The sequence below is a fragment of the Pinus tabuliformis genome, chromosome Q, assembly GCF_031772625.1.
Source record: "Pinus tabuliformis cultivar Carrire ecotype Pingquan chromosome Q, CPIR1, whole genome shotgun sequence".
Classification (NCBI taxonomy): Eukaryota; Viridiplantae; Streptophyta; class Pinopsida; order Pinales; family Pinaceae; genus Pinus; species Pinus tabuliformis.
In genome coordinates, this window is record NC_142296.1 from 294,443,980 (window position 1) to 294,465,536 (window position 21,557).

Below are 21,557 nucleotides of genomic sequence, written 5' to 3' on the forward strand. Positions count from 1 at the left end.
ATAAATTGAGCACTCATCTAAGTGATCAGGGCTAGACATTGAAGAATTGTAAGGAGATATTGTTGGTGTGAGTTTTGAGATCATAGCAAGAATTGTTATGCTATCGGAGTGTTGAGCTTTTGATGTGATGAAGTATGGAACTCAAGCTAGATGAGTGACATGGGATCGGACTTCATGGTTGTAACTCTTCCTTCTATTTAATAAAGTTGTTTACACCTTTTCCCAAATTCCTGTCTTTGTGTATGATGATTATATGTGTAAATGCTTTCGATTCCATTTGCTTATAGTAGATAGATCTCTTGCTTTGATTGGTTTTTTGTCTTCTGTTTATGATCGCAGTAACTGGTCAAGCGGATTAAGTTCGAGAAAGAGCGACAGGAACCATACAAAGGAGACAAAGGAAAAGCGAAAGATAACAAGTAGGTTCCTTGTCTTATTTATCTTCTATAAAAAAGGTTAAACGCTTTAATTATATTGTTGTAAGTGTAGCTACCCACTTAGGGAAATTGTGTTCATCCATAGATGCAAAATTCCACATAACAAATTGGCAACTCCACTGGGGATTTAGATCTCGTAAAATCCCAATCGAGTCTTTCACTTGATTTCGTAAATGAACCTTCATTTCATCCACCTGGTAGCCACGAGTAGTCTACTTAGGTGAATACAATGAAGCTTGGGGGGCATGCACCTAGAATCGAGTCATCATTCTGGGGGCATGTAAACCAATCTCAAGCATAGTTTTTCATGGTTCAAGCTTGTGTAAAAATGAAACTGAATCCAAGCATAGTTTTTCGTTTCAAGCTTGTGTAAAAAGGAGACTGAATCCAAGCATAGTTTTTCGTTTCAAGCTTGTGTAAACATGAAACTGAATCCAAGCATAGTTCCCTATGGTTCATCCTTATGTAAAAATGAACCCATCTGCATTTTAACCCCCGTGATTGCCATTCTATCAGCCTCTTCCGTCAGATGAGCCTTGGTTTTTCTCCTTCCATCATCACTGTCTGCTTAGCTGATCATACGCTTTCACTTGGTTGTTTTACCCTTTTTGAGGAACAGTTGCAATGAGTGGTCTTATTAGCCAACCTCTTCACATAAATCAACATGTTTTGAAAAGTTCCAACATCACCGGAACCAGTTGCTATCCTAGACACCACTCGTTCCTCAAAGTGGAGACCTCTTTTAAGTTCTTTTCAGAGTCTCGAAATATGAAAAGATTGTTGAGCGCTTGTCCTTTTCAGCTCATTAACGGATTGGAAATAACATCTACTTAGTATAAGTTTAACCATTTTCCGAACTGACATAGATTATTTACGAAAAAGGAATACGTTGATCGAACATGGTCAATAGGTTCTCTCTTGTATTATTTTATGCTTTTTCGGACTTGAAAAACAAACTTACGAAAAAGAACTAGTGGAGTTTTCTTTTTGTCCCTTTTCAAACTCTCTAAATATGAAAAGGACCGAGTTATCATTGTCGTTAAACTCGTTAAAACATCAAATAGCGACAAACTTGTTCATCATGACAAGACCGAGTTTCACCTTTGCTAGACTCGTTAAAACATCACATAGTGACGGATTCACCCGAAGGGTGGAATTATACAACAAGCATATGTTATCCTCCTCAAGCTTGATAAAAAATAAAGAGGTATTGGTCTGCAATGACTGGAGAAAATTGGAAAAGTGGTAAACCACTTTATGGTAGCAAGTCGCTCTTGAACGTGACACTTTCACTTCATCTCTATGACTATTTGGGTTGGGTTATCTGCTTGATGGTTATCATACCTATGGTCTATCACACCATCCATCAAGAAGGTGAGCATGGTTCCTTGTCTTGTGTCAAGCTCGTTAAAAAATGAAACAAGGAATACGAGGATAGTTCCTTGTTTTGGGTCAACCTCGTTAAAAAATGAAACAAGGAATATGAGAATAGTCCTTTTACTGTGTCAACCTCGTTAAAAAATGAAACAGGTCCCAGAGCATAGTTCCTTGTCATATGTCAAGCTCGTTAAAAAATGAAACAAGGAATCTGAGCAGAGTTCCTTGTCTTGTGTCAAGCTCATTAAAAAATGAAACAAGGTCCCCTAGAGCAAAGTTCCAATTCGAGTCTTTGATTAGATCTCGTAAAATCCGAGTGGAGTCTTTCACTTGGTCTCGTATATGAACCTTCATTCCATCGGCCTCATAGCCACAAGTAGTCTACTTAGATGAATGCAATGAAGCTTGGGGGGCATGCACCTATAATCGAGTCATCATATTGGGGGCATGTAAACCAATCTCAAGCAAAAATTTTCCTAGTTGAAGCTTGTGTAAAAATGAAACTGAATCCAAGCATAGTTTTTCGTTTCAAGCTTGTGTAAAAAGGAAATTGAATCCAAGCATAGTTTTTTGTTTCAAGCTTGTGTAAACATGAAACTGAATCCAAGCATAGTTCCCTATGGTTCAAGCTTGTGTAAAAATGAACCCATCTGCATTTTAACCCCCGTGATTGCCATTCTATCAGCCTCTTCTGTCAGATGAACCTTGGTTTTTCTCCTTCCATCGTCACTGTCTGCTTGGCCGATCATCCGCTTTCACTTGGTTGTTTTACCCTTTTTGAGGAACAGTTGCAATGAGTGGTCTTATTAGCCAGCCTCTTCACATAAATCAACATGTTTTGAAAAGTTCCAACATCACCAGAACCAGTTGCTATCCTAGACACCACTCGTTCCTCAAAGTGGAGTCCTCTTTAAGCTCTTTTCAGAGTCTCGAAATATGAAAAGATTGTTGAGCGCTTGTCCTTTTCAGCTCGTTAACGGATTGGAAACGACATCTACTCAATATAAGTTTAACCATTTTCCGAACTGAGATAGATTATTTATGAAAAAGGAATACGTTGATCGAACATGGTCAATAGGTTCTCTCTTGTATTATTTTATGTTTTTTCGGACTTGAGAGACAAACTTACGAAAAAGAATTTGTGGAGTTTTCTTTTTGTCCCTTTTCAAACTCTAAATATGAAAAGGGCCGAGTTACCATTGTCGTTAAACTTGTTAAAACATCAAATAGCGACAAACTTGTCCATCATGACAAAACCGAGTTTCACCTTCGCTACACTGGTTAAAACATCACATAGCGACGGATTCACCCAAATGGTGGAATTATACAACAAGCATATGATATCCTCCTCAAGCTTGATAAAAAATAAAGAGGTATTGGTCAATAATCACTGGGGAAAATTGGAAAAGGGGCAAACCACTTTATGGTAGTAGGTCGCTCTTGAACATGACACTTTCACTTCATCTTCGTGACTATTTGGGTTGGATTATCTGCTTGATGGTTATCATACCTATGGTCTATCACACCATCCATCACTTTTGTTTTGGGTCAATGCTGTCAATTCATTCAGACTATTTGGGTTGGGTTATCTGCTTGATGGTTATTATACCTATGGTCTATCACACCATCCATCACCTTGGTTTTAGGTCAATGCTGCCAATTCATTCAGTGTTGCCGATATGTCCAAGAGAAGTCACTCAGTAAACTTCATCCTTTGCAATACTTATAAGCCTTCATTTTCATGACCGCCATTCCTGAACCTTGTGTCTTCAGTCACATTCTGTCTCCAAAATCATTACACTTGTTTCGTGTCGTTGATGTGGGATACATCAAGGCCCTCCTGCGACGAGTCGCTTCTTGTCGACATCAACGCATTATCCAATAAGTTGACTTACAAACACCCTTCCAGTACCTTGAGGCTTGCATACATCAATGGCAGGTTTCTCACTTCCGGCAACAGGTTGACATCACTGGCCTTCGACCGAAAGACTTTGTATGGTGTTCAACATCAAAACATCCATTCACACCATGCAGAATGTATTGCAGTACCTTGAGGATCATTATCATTATCGGTGATTACTCTCGCGTCTGTTAACAGCTTACATCATTGGCTGGTAATCAAACGGTGTCTTCCCATGTTCGACTCCAGATCACATACTGACATGGTTAGACTCATACTTGAGCGAACGATTGAACGAGATAGAAGACCCCGGATCTAGTTTCATCCATCCGGGTTGCGATTTCAGGAGAATATGAAATCATATGTACAACGGCTTTACACAGATGGTCATCCTATCATGGGTCTATATCTGTAAACGACTATCTATGTACATGTAATGAAAAGTTTATATGTTGAGCATGGGTATGCCTTCCCTCAACGATTCATGAAAAATCCAAAATATCATGATATTATGTATTGTAATTGATGCAAGCCACCATTCGCTCCAGTTCCTCCTCATCACATCGTAAAGCATATCACTCGACATTATCATTTTCGACTTCATGCTTTAGGAGGCAGCTGTTACAGATCTATTTGGGCACATCACTCTCGACATCCAGATCAGTACTATTAGGGCTCATCAAACCCTAATTCAGTTGCTACATGCCCTAGACAAGTCATCACATTGAATGCCTCCTTCCTTGAAAGTTTCATGGCCTGAAGACATCCTGAAATGACTCCTTGAGGGACCAGCACAGCCTTGGTCAAGGGTAATTGCGCTACAGAGCACTTAGGCCCATTCAAGCCTGCTCTGCAGAGCACCTAGGCCCACTTTGACCTGCGTTGGGTGAGATTGAGCGAAATCTTCATAGGGTTCTGGGAATATTCTTATCTTCTAGAGCATTCTAGAAGATTCCCACTCTTATCATCTCCTATGAGCTCGAAATTGGATAGGGAATGAGTTAAGTAACCTCCTATCCTCTCATCCCTTCCTCCATGGAAACTAACTCTAAGTTTGGAAGGCCATTCAATACCCTCATTTATGACAAAACCACCTCCATTCCCTATAAATTGAGCACTCATCTAAGTGATCAGGGGCTGGACTTTGAAGAATTGTAAGGAGATACTGTTGGTGTGAGTTTTGAGATCATAGCAAGTATTGTTATGCTGTCGGAGTGTTGTGCTTTTGGTGTGATGAAGGATGGAACTCAAGCTGGATGAGTGACATGGGATCGGACTTCATGGTTGTAACTCTTCCTTCTAATTAATAAAGTTGTTTACACCTTTTCCCATATTCTTGTCTTTATGTATGATGATTATATGTGTAAATGCTTTCGATTCCATTTGTTCATAGTAGATAGATCTCTTGCTTTGATTGGTTTTTTGTCTTCTATTTATGATTGCAGGTACTAATCGAGTGGATTAAGTTCGAGAAGGAGCGACGGGAACCATACAAAGGAGACAAAGAGAAAGTGAAAGATAACAAGTAGGTCCCTTGTCTTATTTATCTTCTATAGAAAAAGGTTAAATGCTTCAATTCTGTTGTTCCAAGTGTAGCTACCCACTTAGGGAAATTGTGTTTATCCGTAGATGCAAAATTCCACATAACAGTCAGGCTTATCGCAAATCGCATATCAGGGCCCACTGAAGCTGTGACAAAGAGGAAGACACCGAAATTTGCAATCGGTCGATCACCGATATTGCAAATCGCATATCGGCGGGTCCAACCTAGCGGTTTATCGGAGGTCCGGGAGCAAAACTGCGATCGAGCGATCGCCGATATCGACAATCGCAAAAGTCAAAAACCCAAGGCGCAACTTATCGATGATCGGCAGGATTTCAAAGTGCAGTACAAAGGGGCAAAGCTCCAATATCAGCAAATCGGCGATCAACGAGCCCAACGAACCATTCTTAAGTTATTGCGGGGGAATTCACCAATAGTGCAAAATCGCAGAAAATTGAGCTTTAGTGTTAAAGCGATAGGAGGGGCCGATTTCATTTTACAAAGGAAATCAGCTGCAAAACCAGAGGCAGACGAGCCTTTCTCTCTCCTCTAGGGGCCACGTGACAGAGCACCATTGGTCCAGATGAATCCACATGGCAGCTGACGTCAACATGACGTGGCAGTATGGAGGACACGTGGCACGCAAATTCAACATTTTCAGGGGTCCTTTGGGGCATTTCTGGGTGACCCGTGTCACCACTCAAGAGGTGCCACGTGGCACTGATGACGTCATCAATCCCGCAATCGATGATCGCACAAAGCAAAGTTCTTCCTATGCCGAAGTCCCTCCCGGCTTGCGATTGCGATATGCGGGAACTCCCCGGACACGATATTTTATACAATGGAGTTAAAAAGTTGTTGGATCCATCCCTTTCAAAGGTTGCATGCTCATTCAACACCCCCCATCTCTAGATGGCCTGGATTGACTCTGCCCAAATCAACGGTTCCCAGGCCTTTTCACCCCCCTTGCCATGTTTCCATTTATCAGCGGGGGGGGTTCGAAAAGCGATTTCCCCACTAGGCCCCTCCGCTACGTGTCACTCTCATATCATTTCGCACCCCCCCTCACTTACCACTTACCGCTCATGCCCCCCTCCGAAAACCACTCGTCCTCAACACTTTCTCTCGCAGTGCAAATTGCGATATCCTTGGTGGGCCCGATCCTGCAGATCGGCGATCACAAGTATCACGGGGAAATGCCAAAGGTAAAGTGTTAAAAATCGTCGATATGCAAGATTTTATATAACAAAGGAATAAGCCCCCCGGCAGGAAGTCTAATGGCCTTAGCGCCAGAGGACTAAGCACTTGGTCATAGCCCCAGCCACATGAAGAAAAGGGGGCTAGAGTGTGCTTGGAGGTTCCGTCTTGTAAAGGCTTTTCAATGAGAAATCCCGACATGAGGACTTCGCAACCAAGTAGTGCAAAGCCTTAAATACGAGATGGGTCGGCAGCTGCGGCATTTAATAAGGAAGATGGAGCACTCAAACTCGGCATGGGCTAATCCAGAAATGCCCTGTGGGACACGAAACCAGGGTCGATGCTGATAGAAATAAACAAGGACTTGGTAGCTTGGGAAGACTTGATGATCCAGCGTGGTGCCCCCATACAGAGGGAAGACGAAGTACCGCCCAGGAGTCCTCTGCTTCAATACCGCGGCATGAACTGATAACGCCCACTCCCAGCTTTAAAGGAGGGATGAGTCAAGCAGTAAAGGCTGAAGCGATGGGAATCAGCTGAGCAACACAGGAGGCCATACCGTGAGCAGACTAAACCTGAAGCAGGAGTGATCAAAGTGATGGTCACGGAGATATCTTATTAATGTTTTCATTTGATTGTTGATTGAGTTGATGTCCTCTAATGTGTTGCCCTTTAATGACGCATTTATCATGTTGTAATGTTTTTGGGCCACATAGCCATCCCTAGCCGAGACAACTATTCGACCTGACAGCTAAGACTCGACCAAAGATTTTTGTTGCAATGAATGTTCAAAGGCTCCCCTCTCTAGATAAATAGGGGGAAGCAATACTTCTCAAAGGTTTAGAAATTCTAAAGAACAAGCTACATGTTATTTTCAGACTATATAACTTTATATTACAGATCTTTTAGAATATCAAGGAAATGGTGGTGATTCCCCCTTCGAGTATTACAGTGTGTTATCCCTCTGTTAAAACCCATTATGTTCATGTTTCTTCTATGAATTCATGCAATCATAGCTGCTAGAAATATTTCATACTTCCTTACAGATTCACTTGTATTGATTTGTTAATGCATGTGCCTGTATGAATTGCTGAAATTATATCTTTAAAACTGCGCTACATGAATCATAGCACCCAGCCTCTCTTCTGTCCATTATATCTACCAGCAACTCAAATAAGTGTGGAAATTCTTATTGCTTCAAGCTCTATGTGTTAAATATAGAATTCTTGATGTTTTAGGCTCTATGTGATGAGTTTCTCTTTCCCCATATCCTCTCTCATTTGCTCTATAAAAGCTTATTAAATTGTAAGTCCTTGAACTACTCAGCGTCCAGAATTTTATGCACATATTTTTGTGAACTGTGTATGTGAAGAAGTACCAGAAATACATGACTTATACCTTTGGATTAATGAACCAACCCATTCCTTATATATATATATATATAAAATATGTGATGTCTCCAGTTTCCCGAGAATCAATTGACACACACAAAATATAGATGTGCTTAGGCACTGGTCTTGTAAGCAATCCAAGGTTGTCTTTGGGAGCGACAACACTTTCAATCAGAATTTCTTAGACAACTACCTCATACTTCATATGAGGACATATTATGTTGATTTCATCTAGTGTGACTTATGCCTTCCTGCATTTTTTCAGAGGAGAAGATCCCTTTTCTCTTGATCATGCTTCTCAAGATAGAAGTAATGATCCATGTTACGCACAACCATATGACATGACATTATAATATTAAATACAAGCATACATACCTCATTTTACCTTTAGGTCATCTAGGATTCTTCCAGCAGCTTCCTTGTTTGAAAATATCTTCAATCCCTTGATCTGCTTCATGTCATCACACCATCATCCCATGAATTCCATAAGTTGGAGTTCCTGATGAAACATTTGCTTCCTCTCTAGATTAGTGAACCCTCTGATGAGGATTCCATGAGAGAACTTCTAAGATCTTGCATATCCCCATCTGGCAGATGTTTCCTTTTTGCCTTGATGTATGATGAGCCTTGTCTTGGATGACATCTATCTTTACTTCAAAGTTCAATGAGATTCCCAAGAGTTATATCCTTCATGTTTGACTGCCATGGATTTTGTCCATTTTTGTCCTTCATGATTCCCATGGTGATGTCACGAGCTCTTGCTTCTAATGCTTCCATGATGCATCTTATTATCATAATCACAAGATCTAGGAGCTTATGATAGGACCATTTTGTGAGGGATACTATCTTACTCATAGGAGAGATTTGTTACCCCCTCTTTCATTGGCCCTTTTCTTCAGCTTCCTCCGTCTTTCAGTGATATGAGCTTCCAAAATCATTCTATAGAATTGAATCTTACCTATACTTATTTTGTCTTGCTTGACGACCAACCTTGCCTTCCTTTTCTACACATGGTTGAGTTCTTTTAACCTTCAATATTTTTGTCGTCAACTTGTCCTTCTCTATCTGGCATAGAGACCACAAGTTGTTGAACGAGGTAACCTTCTTGTTCATGGGCATTTGTTACCTTGATAGTTAGTGTATTATGGTTATCTTCCTTTCTAGGTCTTGTAGATGGAAGATATCCTACATCCTTTGATACCCTTTACTTTCATGTAGATCAAATTTCATGTTCATTGCACCTTAAGAGAATGAGTTTATCATCCACATCATTTTGATGTCTCCAATTTTTACTATGTGAGGGAATCTTTCATAAATACCCCTTTTCATAAATTCAGAGGAGACCTTTTGATGACTTCAGCTACTTAGAGGACTATGTCTATTCTCCTTCTTCATGCAAGGAATCTTGATAACCCATCCAATTCATAGATTTCCTTGCAATCATGAAGTCATTTAACCAAACTTGAATATGGAATAAAAAGATACTTACTTGTCACGTGAAGATGAAATCTTCACCTTGATGCTTTCTTGAATGATCTCCTTCAATGAGATTCTTGCTTGAGTTGCCTAGTACAATAGAGTTCCAGAACCTTTCTTGAGACTTCCTTGCATTGTTCAACACCAAGCACTACTGCCTTTTATGATATGTTGAGATTATTTGATTCCTTGACTATGAGGGTATGGAATCGAAATCAAGAATTTTGAGAGCACTATCATGATGTCCACCCGAGATGTGGCATTGTGTTCTCCTTCTGAAGTGATATTGTTGTAATGTATGTTGTGACTATATATCTTCGTAACTTTGCTGCAATGCACCTTGTTGGAGTAGAACCTTGCTTGAGTTGACTAGCATGAGCAAAGATCTTTGTGGCCTTCAAGCATTGTTCAATACCAATCATCGAAACTGCTTAAGTCATTAAGATTGTTGTGGTATGACATGGGTTGTAATGACACCCAAATTTTGAGGCTAGCATCGAGACTGTGAAAGGTATTGTGTTTTCCTTTTGTTGTAGTGTAGATTAGGACTGCTCCTCGAATTTTCGACCTTCTCCAAGATGATAATCTTTGCTGATGTAGATTGCTTGTTGTAGACTTGATCCTTTATTCTTGACAAAACCCTTAACCTTACTTTGATGCCTTTGAAGATTGATCCTTGTATGTCTCTTTGCTTCCCTTCCTTTGACTTCTGAACCTTAGCTCTGATTCCATGTTGAAGAATCTAGGGCACGAGTTAGAGTGATTCTTCTTAGCATGATAACAATTTGTGAAGTGATTTTACAATTTATCTTAACTTGATCTTTTTATTATTATTAGTGTGTGTTTGCTTCATCAAACGGCTACCAAAACAAAGAGACAAGAACACAAGATGTTTGGCTTTCTTCCAAGGCCAAAACCTCTCCCTCTTGGAGAGGAAAACCCACACAAAATTATTCTTATAGAGATTCCAATTGACGAACACCAAGACCATGACCCTTGACCTCCTAGGCCACTCCAACACCAAGACACCAATCCTCTTCTTCATCAATGCTGAGATCATCATCACTGCTGCTTCTCCGAGGTCATTATTACTGCACCTTCACAAAGATACTTAACATAACAATGAGATCATTGTTGTTGCACAATTGCTCCATATTTACTTAGATCATTACTGCATTCTTACTAAGATCATCTCTACTGCATCACTTCATTGCTGCAACATCTTTGCACCTTGCTGCACTACCACCGAGATCTTTATTAGATCACTACCAAACTGTGAGACAGTGATCATCAGGTCTGTGACTGTGTTTATATGCTGAGACAGAGTGTGACCGAGATCCTTCATGTATGACTATGTGCTGAGGCAGTGAGTGCTATGACTGTGAGGAGGTCGTGACAAAGAGTGTCCTCCTCTTCATAAGTATGCCAAAACTGTAACGCTTCTTTTGTGATTACCCACGAAGGAGTAGAGGCAACCGAGCTTCTTGTACCTTATCCGAAGTCCTGAAACACTGTAATCTTATCCAAAAATCTCAGATGTATCCTAGTTCTGTACCCATCTGAAGTTCTGCTCCTCTGTCCTCATCCGAAGTTTCAGAGAAGTCCGAAATTTCAGAGCTTCCTGCACCATACGAAATTTCAGAGGTATATTTTTTGTGGTGACCCCAACGGGGTATATATAGTGGTATGTGTGTAGGTAAGCCAACTTGTATTCATGACTAGACATGTCACTTTAACTGAGCTGACATGACTGTTCTTTAATATATATTTTGAGGCCGACTTAATTGTTTTCTTCATTGTTTTGCAGGCAGACTTCTTCATGCTTGTCTTGGAGGATTGTGCTTGTCTTGGAGGGTTGTTCTTGACTAGTATACATTTTACATATATGCTCAAGAAGAGATTTTTGCACATGACTTTGACTCTTTGACTTTCCTAGACCTATGGAATGAGCAAGAAACTCATTCATATAATTTATAAAAATAATATTTCTTTTTCTTGACAAGTACAAAGATCAAAGTTATATTGACAAATACCGAACCTAGTTATACTTTCCTTGAAAAGTATTGATATGTGATTCATGGAATGTTAAATTCTTAAAGTAAAAGTGGCATTCTCCACAATCTTCATTTTCATCCTTCTACTTAAATTTTTAACATTACCATGAAATGACTCGGGATGTTTGAGAGTGGTTTCGACCTCATTGGATTTCATATGGAGAAAGAAGAATTTTATATTTCATTCAAAATCCAGCGGACTTATCAGTTTTTCAGGATTTCAATATTGGAGGGATTGCAATGTTTCCATTGGATTTTATCATGTATTAGGGTATCGAACTTGTATTTAATCAAGAGCACCAATCCCTCTATGTACCTTGATGTTAGTGACATTGGTTGTCGAGCTCCTCTATTATGACCCTACTAAAAAGATACCCATCACTCAAACAAAATCTTGACTTTACATGCTATGCTTTTTCTATCTTATGTTAATGCTTAGAGGGTGATATTAATGACAAAGATCCCTATACAGATCCAGAGGTAATGACAAAGATACCTCTAGATATTAATGCTTCGAGGGTGATATTAATTACAAAGATCCTGATTTTCCAACAAGACTAAAAAATTAGACATTTCTCATGGCGCCAAGAGGCCCAAGCATTAGCAATAGATAAAAAATTTACTTTTCTAGTTTCTAATAGTTTTAATAGATGTTGACTCTTTCATATTTATTATGATTTTTTTTTGTAAACAATATATGACAATTAAAGTTTGAAGTTGGCAATTATAACTCATTGGTAATGAATTATGAATATGATGCTTCGTGAAAGTTGAAAGTTGTTTCATTTCATTTCATTTTATAATATTTCATTTCATGTTAGGTATTATTTGTTGTAATGGTTACACTTAGCTTACAAGTACAACTTTGGTGATCAATGATGTTAAATGTTATATATTGAATTTTGAAAGCTTGAAACTTTAAGATTGATGAATCATGAGACTCAATATGTTGTATGTTACTATGTTACTAACTTGTGGACATGGTTAATGAAGATTATAACTTCTAAATGATTGTTGTTATATGGTTCAATTTATGTTTTTTATGCTTTTTATATCTAATTCATAATTCTACATGCTTTTGTTGACATATATGCATCAAAATATAAAAAATGTAAAAAATATATATTTTATAAAAAATCGCTCCCCGAATCGCTCCCAAACCGAGAGCTTCTAAAAATGTCGCTCCTGCTCCTGCTCCCAAGTAACATAGGGGAGAACAAAAAATACATAAATATTCAAATTTTGAAAAATAAATAAATATTCATGTACATCAATATGAATCCAAACCATTATACAAAAATATGCAAAGTTTCTCATATATAGCAAGTGTGCATATAATGAAAAGAGCATTGAGTGCAATCCGTCTTTGAACCAAAAATACATCAACAAAGAGGCTCTATATGGCCCCCATAGTCCCAAAAAATCATGCTACAACAAATACCAAAATATCATCAGAAGTGTTGTCTATATTGGGATCTTCATCATCAATATCACCCTATAAGCCTTAAAATAAGATAGAAAAAGCTTAACAAGTCAAATCGATATTTTGTTTGCATAATGGGTACATTTTTACTAGGGTCATGACAAAAGAGTTCAACAATCAATGCCACCAACATTGAGGTACATAGAGGACTTGGTGCTCTTGATTAAATGCTAGTTCCATACTCATACATGATAGAGTCCAATGGAAACATTGCAATTCCCCCCAATCCTGAAAACTTGGAAATTGTTAGTTTGTTGTATTTTTAGTAGGATCTAAAATTCTACTTTCTCTACATGAAATCCAATGAGCTTGGAACCACTTTCAAACATCCTGAAACAATTATTGGTAATGTTAAAAATTTAAGTAAAAAGATGCAAATAAAAGATAAAGGATAATGTCACTTTTTTTTAAGAATATGACATTACTATCAATTACATATAATTAGTAGCACCCTTGGGTTGAATATCCGGCTTGCATACTCGTAAATTATTGTTTTAAGGCAAAATTTTTGGGGGATGCCCAACCCTGTTTGAGAGGGGGCGCCCACAAGCACCTGTTTTGGTGAAATGCGTCCCGCAGATTAGGTAAATGTCTCCCCCTGCATTTCCTCTAGTTTCCCCAAAATGGGGACATGGGGAAACATTTCCCCAAGCATCCCCCATCCTGAGAGCATGGGAGCATGCCCCCTATCCTGGGGAACACATCCCCGTGGAAAATTATATTTATCTACAAAGAATAAGGCGAAGGAAATGCATGATGTTCTGTTTAATCTCTACCAGAGTCAAAACTTAAACAAAAAGACGATATTGTGAAACAAACTCAAATCCATAGAGATGACCAAATCATACACTACCACTAGTTACCTTATGAAAGTCACACAAATTCGTGATCAACTTGCAACAATTGGGGAGAAGGTTGAAGATACAAAGCCAGTGTACATGGCATTGAATGGTCTCAAAGTTGAAGTGGAACCATTTTTCAAAAGAAGATTCCTAACTCTGAAAGGCTTTGGGATGACTATATCTAGAAGAAGACTCGGATAGAGATAAGGAGCTAGTAAGAAGGGTGGAGATGAGAACCTAGCTCTATTTCGACATTCAAATAAGGGTAGAGGTAAGAGAAAGAGTGACGAGCCCACTTCACAACAATGAAAGGACTTGAGTAAAATCAAGAGCTTCATTTGTCATAAGCATGATCATTATGCACCACAATGTCCATAGAAGAAGAAAGGTAAAGAGAAGCATTAGCAGGACCAAGTACCAATCTTTGCAAAACCGTAGATGAATGAATTTTCTACCAAGATTTTGCCCATGGGGAGGTTGTTAAACCTCGTGCAAGTTAATCGGGGCGAAATCTCTTCCGGGACAAGATTGATTGAGGAGGCCTCCCTCGTAGTCAATGTTTAACGAGTATGGGGAGCACAGTGGACATTAGCAGTCAACCACCCCCAATAGATGGATGAAATTAATTGTGAAACTTCCTTCCCCAAATTCAAACCCACCATTGGGATGCATGATATGTGGACAGTGGGGCATCTCAACAAATAACATCATTCTAGCAATGGCTTTCTACTCGAAAGAAGGAAAAATCAAGAGTACAAGTTTAGCTTCGTCATGATGCCAAGTACCCAGTGTTGAAGTTGTAACTAGGCTCGGTCTTCATAATGTTGTAAAGAGTCAAAAATAATTTATTTGAGATTTAAAAAGAATAAGAAAAAATAATTTTTTTATGTACCTTTTGGTAAAATCCCAATTGCCAAATCAGCCCTCCAGATGACAAGTCGTCTCAGTCTTGAGATGCATCTTTTCGAACATGGAAACAACTATATATTCGCATCTATACTCCACCATTTGGAAACCAATTCGTATCTCTTCTATGGGGACAAATTCATATATGTCTGAGGCACTTATCTTCTGTGGAATGCGAGATATCTAAGGAACAATCTTCTATGGTTACACAAGCTTCCTATGGCAGATTTCTCTATGATAAGCGAGTTTCCTGTGGGACATTTCTCTATGAAGACGCAAGCTTCCTATGGCAGATTTCTCTGTGATGATGCGAGTTTCCTGTGGCACTTCTTTCTGTGATGATGTGGCATTTCATGAACAGTGTTGTGAACAGTTGTTGCTTGAAGGAGGGTTGACTTGGCACTTGGGTAATCAGTCTATTGGTCAGTTTACCTATGACTTGGATTTCTCTTGTTGAATAAGAGTCTATAAGGAAAGGATTGTTGGGTTTTCCCCTTGTGGGGTTTGCCATCGCTGCTGGTCTAATTTCTGGTGTTTCTTATCTTTTTGTGCTTTGTATTTGTATAATTGCTTGATAAGCTAATGAATGAGGTAAATGGTAAATGGAAAACATATATAAACAGTCACAAGTAATTATCTTGATTAGAAATTCTAGTTTGCACTTGAATTTCAACATGGTATCAAAGCTATGGATGAAAGCACTAGCTCAAAAAGATGATCTCTAAAGGTCTGATCTGTCAAATGCCCCTATTGAAGAATCTCATTCTAGGAGGAGAACGAAAATTTGTTAGAAGCCCTAGTCTGAACTTCAAGAATCCTATTCTATGAAAGAGGGTCGAAGCCCTTGTTGAAGGTCGAAGTTTACTGGTAGAAAATGATTAATTCTTGCTCCTATTGTTTTGAATGGTCTCAGAACTTGTAGCCTAAGTAGCCTCTATTCATAGGACCAAAGCTTTCATATTTGAAGAGGCTGAAATAATCCTAGTCTGCGCCACAGATCTAATATAAAAACACAAATAAGATGCAAGACTGTAACCCAGAAACTTCTCAGGAATAAGGCCAGTCAATGTTTTGGGTATGAAACCATAAGATGTCTTGTCTTTTCATGATCATAAATTTGAAAACCAAAAAATCTCAGTCATATTCGTTGTCCATCTGTGAAAGATGATTTAATAACGATATTGATGATCTTGAAAGTTTGAGATTCATTCTCTATGCTTGAATAGAATCTAGGACAAATTGATATGGATATCTTTGTCCTCTTCTCAAGTAAAAAGGAACCTTTGAAGACTTATCTAAAGGAGCTTGGAATTAATGATCTAATGAAATACGATAGAATCTATCAATGAACTATCACAATCAAGAAAGCCAGAGCATAGATATCAATAATGATACAAGCATAGAATAAGCATATAGATTTATATGAAAAAGATATACCTTGAGTTCAAAATCTATTGTATTACAGCAGAGGTCTAACATGTATTGAAGCCCAATATCTGTTATACGAGCCTTTGAAGAAGAGCCAAATCTGTAGTCATCTCCAAGTGAAAGAAACCGAATTTTCTTGAGAAGTCGAACTAGTGTCTTAGATATCTTTTTCTGAAGATCGATCAAATTATTGTGATAAGATGTTTGTGTAACCTAGAAAGTACAAACCAGAGAAGTCATTTGATGCTCGGAACTAGAATATGTCATGAATATTCGAGCTACATCAAAAAAAAAATTCTAGAGATCTTTGGGTTTTCTTCAGTGGTTTTTGGCGCTGGTGGAAGAATTTTTTTTTATTTTGTTGGGGCTGCTACATTGTTGATTTCAGAGGATTTTGGAGTTGATTTTCTCCAAAAAAAATTAGAGGGTAAATCAAGGAAATTTTTGCCATTATTTTTTTGTTCCATTTTCTCCAAAAATCAGTTTTTTCTCAAAAAAAATAAAAACCCTAGTGTTTTAATGCAAATTTGTAGGAGTTGATTTTCTTTAGAAAATTGCCAGGGAAATTTAAGGTATTTTTTTCAACCATTAATGTTCTATTTTCTTCAAAAAACTACTTTTTTTCCCTAAAAATTTTAAAACCCTAGTGTTTTTATGCAGAATTCACAAACCGAGCGGATTTCTACAAGGTTCAATGGACATTCATTCCTAGGGTGTCTCCTTGTGCATCTAGGGCAGAAGATGGCTAATGCTCTCTCTGCTTCCTCCTGCTTCCTCTTGATTTGCATAGTGTCCATCGATTTGTAATTTTTGTTGGAAAAAAATAAAAATAAAAAAATTGTCTGTTATTTTCTTCTATTTTTTACTCAATAATTATTGAAATTCGCATGGTTATTTCGAGGGATTGCGTTGACAAATTCCTAAGGAAGATTTTGGAGTTGAATCAGCTGATTGAAAAGCTTATTTTCATATTCGTTGGAGCTTTTTCTCTTCTCAAAATTTACGAATCTTCTCCAAGTATTTCATTGCCTCTACTCTTTTATTTTTCTCTATAAAAAAATGCCGTACAATTCTAAAAACCCTAGGGTTTTCAATGAATATTTTCCATTTCTTCCTCATGGTCCCCAAAACCAAGAATGATACAACTTGGGTTCACTATTTAAATGAAGGGGTAAAAATCTGCAACTATTGTGGGAAAAAAGTTAAGGGTGGGGGCATCCATAGAATTAAAGAACACCTAGCACATTGGAGAAGGCAAGTAAACCCTTATGAAAATGTTTCTAATGATCTTAAAGCAAAGATGCAAAGTTTAATTGAAGCCTGCAATAAAGAAAAGGGAAAAAACAAAAGAATTAAAAAAGATATAGGCAAAAGTCAAAAGGATGATGCATTGCTTAGTGAACTTGATTTTGAAGAATATGTGCCCAGTTTTGAAGATTCCTCTAGTTTCCCTGCTAGAGTTGGAGAGGGTAGTTCAAGTGCTTTTAACTTGAAGAGGACAACAACCCGTAGAGGGATAAACTCTTTTGTGCCCCACACCACCCCTGGTTCTCAACCAACCCTTGACGCTAAATGGAAGAAGATAGAGAAGGAGGTTGCATATGAATGCATTGCTAGATGGTGGTATGATGCAGACATACCTTTTAATGCTACTAATTCTGCATATTATCAAACCATGATTGATGTTATAGCTTCATGTGGAGCAGGCTTCAAAGGCCCTAGATTTCATGATATCAGGGGGCCACTTTTACAAAATGAGGTCCAAAGAATACAAGACTACTATACAGAGTTCAAGCAATCATTAACCAAAACAGGATGCACAATTATGTCTGATGGATGGACTGATGGTAGATCTCACACCATACTGAATTTCTTAATTGCTTGTCCAAAACGTACTATGTTTCTCAAATCTATTGATGCATCTGATCAAGTGAAGGATGCACAATTGCTATTTCGTCTTTTGGATGAAGTAGTTATGGAAGTAGGGGTTGAAAATGTTGTACAAGTTATCACAGATAATGCCTCTAACTATGTTGCAGCGGGAAAGATGTTGGAGGAAAAACACCCCACCATTTGGTGCCCTCCATGTGCAACCCATTGTTTGGACCTCATGTTGGAGGATATTGGCAAAATTGAGTGGGTGAAGAAGTGTGTGGAAGATGCAAAATCCATAACCAAGTACATCTACAACCACTCATGGGTTTTGAACCTTATGAGAAAGCACTCAGGGGTAAAAGAGCTTATTCGATCAGCCATCACACAATTTGCAACCAACTTCCTTTCGTTGTAATCCCTTGTTCAACAAAAATCGAACTTGAGGAAGATGTTTTCATGTGATGAACGGAATTCATCTCAGTGGAGCAAAAAGGCTTAAGGGAAGCAGATGGTTAACCAAGTATTTGACAAAAGATTTTGGTCAAAGGAAGAGGAGTTTGTGCTATTTAGTGAGCCTCTTGTCAGAGTTTTGCAGATGGTGGATAGTGATAAACCTGCCATGGGGTTTGTTTATGAGGCCATGGATCAGGCCAAGGAACAAATAAAGGCAGCATATGGGGATAAAAGACAAAAGTACATTCCTTTATGGAGAATCATGGATGAAAAATGGAACAAACAACTCCATAGACCTTTACATGCAGTCGGCTACTACTTAAATCCAAGGTATGTAATTTTGGATTTCAATGCTCATTGCTGATAAGTTATAAGTTTTAACTTTTAACTTTTAGTTTTGTTGACTTGATTACCTTCTCCATTTAGGTTTGGCAAACCCTGCAACTTCACTTCACCATCTCCAAGATATCTGAAACCATACTCCATTGTGCCCCTCAAATACATAAGCACATGTTTTGCTACAACTCAATGCTCTTGCCTTGGCACCACCATGAATTGATTAAAGGTGTTCACTACAAAACAGACATGGGACTCCTTCCCATTTATATCAATGCCCTCAGTTTGTTCTATGTACATTTCTTCCTCAATGATCCCATCAAGGAAGGTTGTCTTCACATCCATCTGATGTATCCTCCATCCCATGAATGAAACCAAGGACATAACTACTCTAGTGTACCTGCCTATTAGAGAAAATGTCTCCTCGTAATCCACAAAACTTTCACCACAAACCTTGAGATGGTATTGTGGTTTAGTAGGAAGCAAACTCCCATAGCACTTAGCTCTACAATGACAAAATACATGGCAACTAATAGTGGATGTTGTGAGGCCATTTCACTTCGCAAGTTACTCGCGGGATTTTTTAATCATAGTCAAATCCCACGATGATTTACTATGATAATCAATGTTGTATCACACTCTTTGAGAACCCAGTGTTTCATGATAGGTCCAAGCATATTAAGATCAAATATCAGTTCATACGAGACAAGGTTCAGAAGGAGGTAGGGAAGATCCAACATATGTTCCTATCTACCAAATCAAAATATAAATCAGTAGACAACTTCAAACTTGGAACCACAAGAGTGGCCAAGGGTTTACAATCAATCATCTAAAATCTCTTCAAAGTCTCTACTATGTAATTCCCTTGTACAAGGAAGATTGCCCATGTACCCTTCCAAACCTGTAGACCTAGAAAGTAATGCATAGGAGCTATGTTCATCATATCAAATTCATTGTCTAGCTTGTTCTTACACAAGGAAATAAACATCAAAACTACCTATAAGGATGAATATATCTACATACAAGACCAAGACAACTAGATCAGAATTAGATTTAGGATTTGCAGTAGTCTTAGTGAAACTCAAATTTAGTAAGAACTCATCAATCCTCAAGTACCATGCACAGTGTGCCTGCTTTAGCCCATTAAGGACATTCATTAACCTACACATGAGTATCTTGCTCATGCACCTCAGAGCCCCTTAGTTAATTGATGGATACTTCCTCCAATCAAACCATTAATGTCAACACCCTCACTTTGGGAGAATCCTCTTTCTATGAATATGACCTTGTACTTTTCTATGCTACCATAAACCACATGATTTACCTTGTACAACGACTTGGAATCTATCACAAATTTCCATTCAAGCCTTGGAACAATATCCCAAACAACATTTTTCAACATGGAGTTATACACTTCTATCATAGCATCCTACCATACTTTCTCCACAATGGGTTTCTCCTAACTAGAAGCCTCTAAATCAATAATACAACAACATCAATGCAACATTACTATGAAATTTCTTATGAGCATGACTCACCTGAAAAAGAAGTCTTTAGTGCTCCTACTTGATCTTGTGCCTCCTACGAACTCTAGGTAACCATCTTTGCAACTTTGTTGAACTAGAAGGTAAAGTGGTTTTCATTCCTTCATTGGAACTTTGTTGATTTGAATTGGATATTTTCTTCTCTTTCATATCAGCACTTGAAACAAGAAGCCTTCCTCCCTACTCAACTTCCATAGGAGAGGCTCCTAAGACTTAGAAGACAAATGCATCCTCATCAAATTTCACATCTACCTTTCGCCATGATGGAAGATAGACCCAGTGATACTTGGAGGACTCACTATAACCAAAAAATATACCTTTCATGCTAGAAGCTTAAAATTTACATATATTTCCATCAAGCATATGAATATACACAAAAAGACCAAATACACAAAAGTGTGATACTTGATGTTTCTTACCTATAAAAACTTCTTCTCATGTCTTGCACTTCAAAATCTTGTGAGGACAATTGTTTATGGTGTAGATGATTGTACTAAATGTCTCTACACAAAGACACATAGGCAAATCTAGATCGTGGATCATATCCATGACTATCTCTATGATGGACCTATTCCTACTATTGTCAACACCATTTACTCCCTCTTGATCCTTGATTCCTTGCAAAAGGCATCAAAGTCTTTGGAGGTGTACCCTTCATCGTTGTCAAATCTCAACACCTTGAATCTTTTCCCTATATAATTCTCCACAAGAGATTAAGCCTCTTTGAACTTACTATAGGCTTCATACTTCATCTTCATAAAGTAAATCTAGGCTTTCCTTAAGTAATCATCAAGGAAAGAAACATAGTAAATGTCCCTTGTCAATGAACAAGCCCATGTATTCTCGACCTTTAAGTCCCACAATCATTGCACCATGTCCTTCAAGACAAGTCGTGCTCCATTATACAACTGCGCAAATCTCTTGGACCAAAGCTCACACAATTTGTCATTATCATGCTCTAAATTTTCATGTTTGATCGGAGAAGCAATCAACTTGTAAAAGTTTGCTTCTCATATACATCTAGCCAAAACTTGACCAACGTCCTTGATGTAATCTCTAATAATAACTTGCTAGCATGTGATCCAATGGCACATTCCTAGAAGAATCAGTGTACTCTAGCACATGAAAATGTTTTTCTTCCTTGGTCTCATCCCTTAGGTGGATGCATCCAAGATGAGCATTGCAATGGCAAACATTTTGGCAAGATTAAGTATGGAGTTTTAGATGCCCCCGCTGTTATGTCTCTCCTTTTTGTTTCCCTCTGTATATAGTAGACACGCATGTGTTCGCATGTGTCTGTGCCTGTTATTAGCTG

The 21,557-nt window shown here is 38.3% G+C and overlaps 2 protein-coding genes across 4 annotated transcripts in view; one reads left to right on the forward strand and one right to left on the reverse strand.

Moving 5' to 3' along the window:
• LOC149219381 (putative pre-mRNA-splicing factor ATP-dependent RNA helicase DEAH5) overlaps positions 1-21,557 on the reverse strand; it is a 111,224-nt gene that overhangs the window by 12,639 nt on the left and 77,028 nt on the right. The gene's annotated exons all lie outside the window — the stretch shown is intronic.
• LOC149219382 (uncharacterized) lies at positions 17,335-18,324 on the forward strand. Its single transcript, XM_089386809.1, has one exon. The coding sequence runs from the start codon at positions 17,335-17,337 to the stop codon at positions 18,322-18,324; it is 990 nt and encodes a 329-aa protein (XP_089242935.1).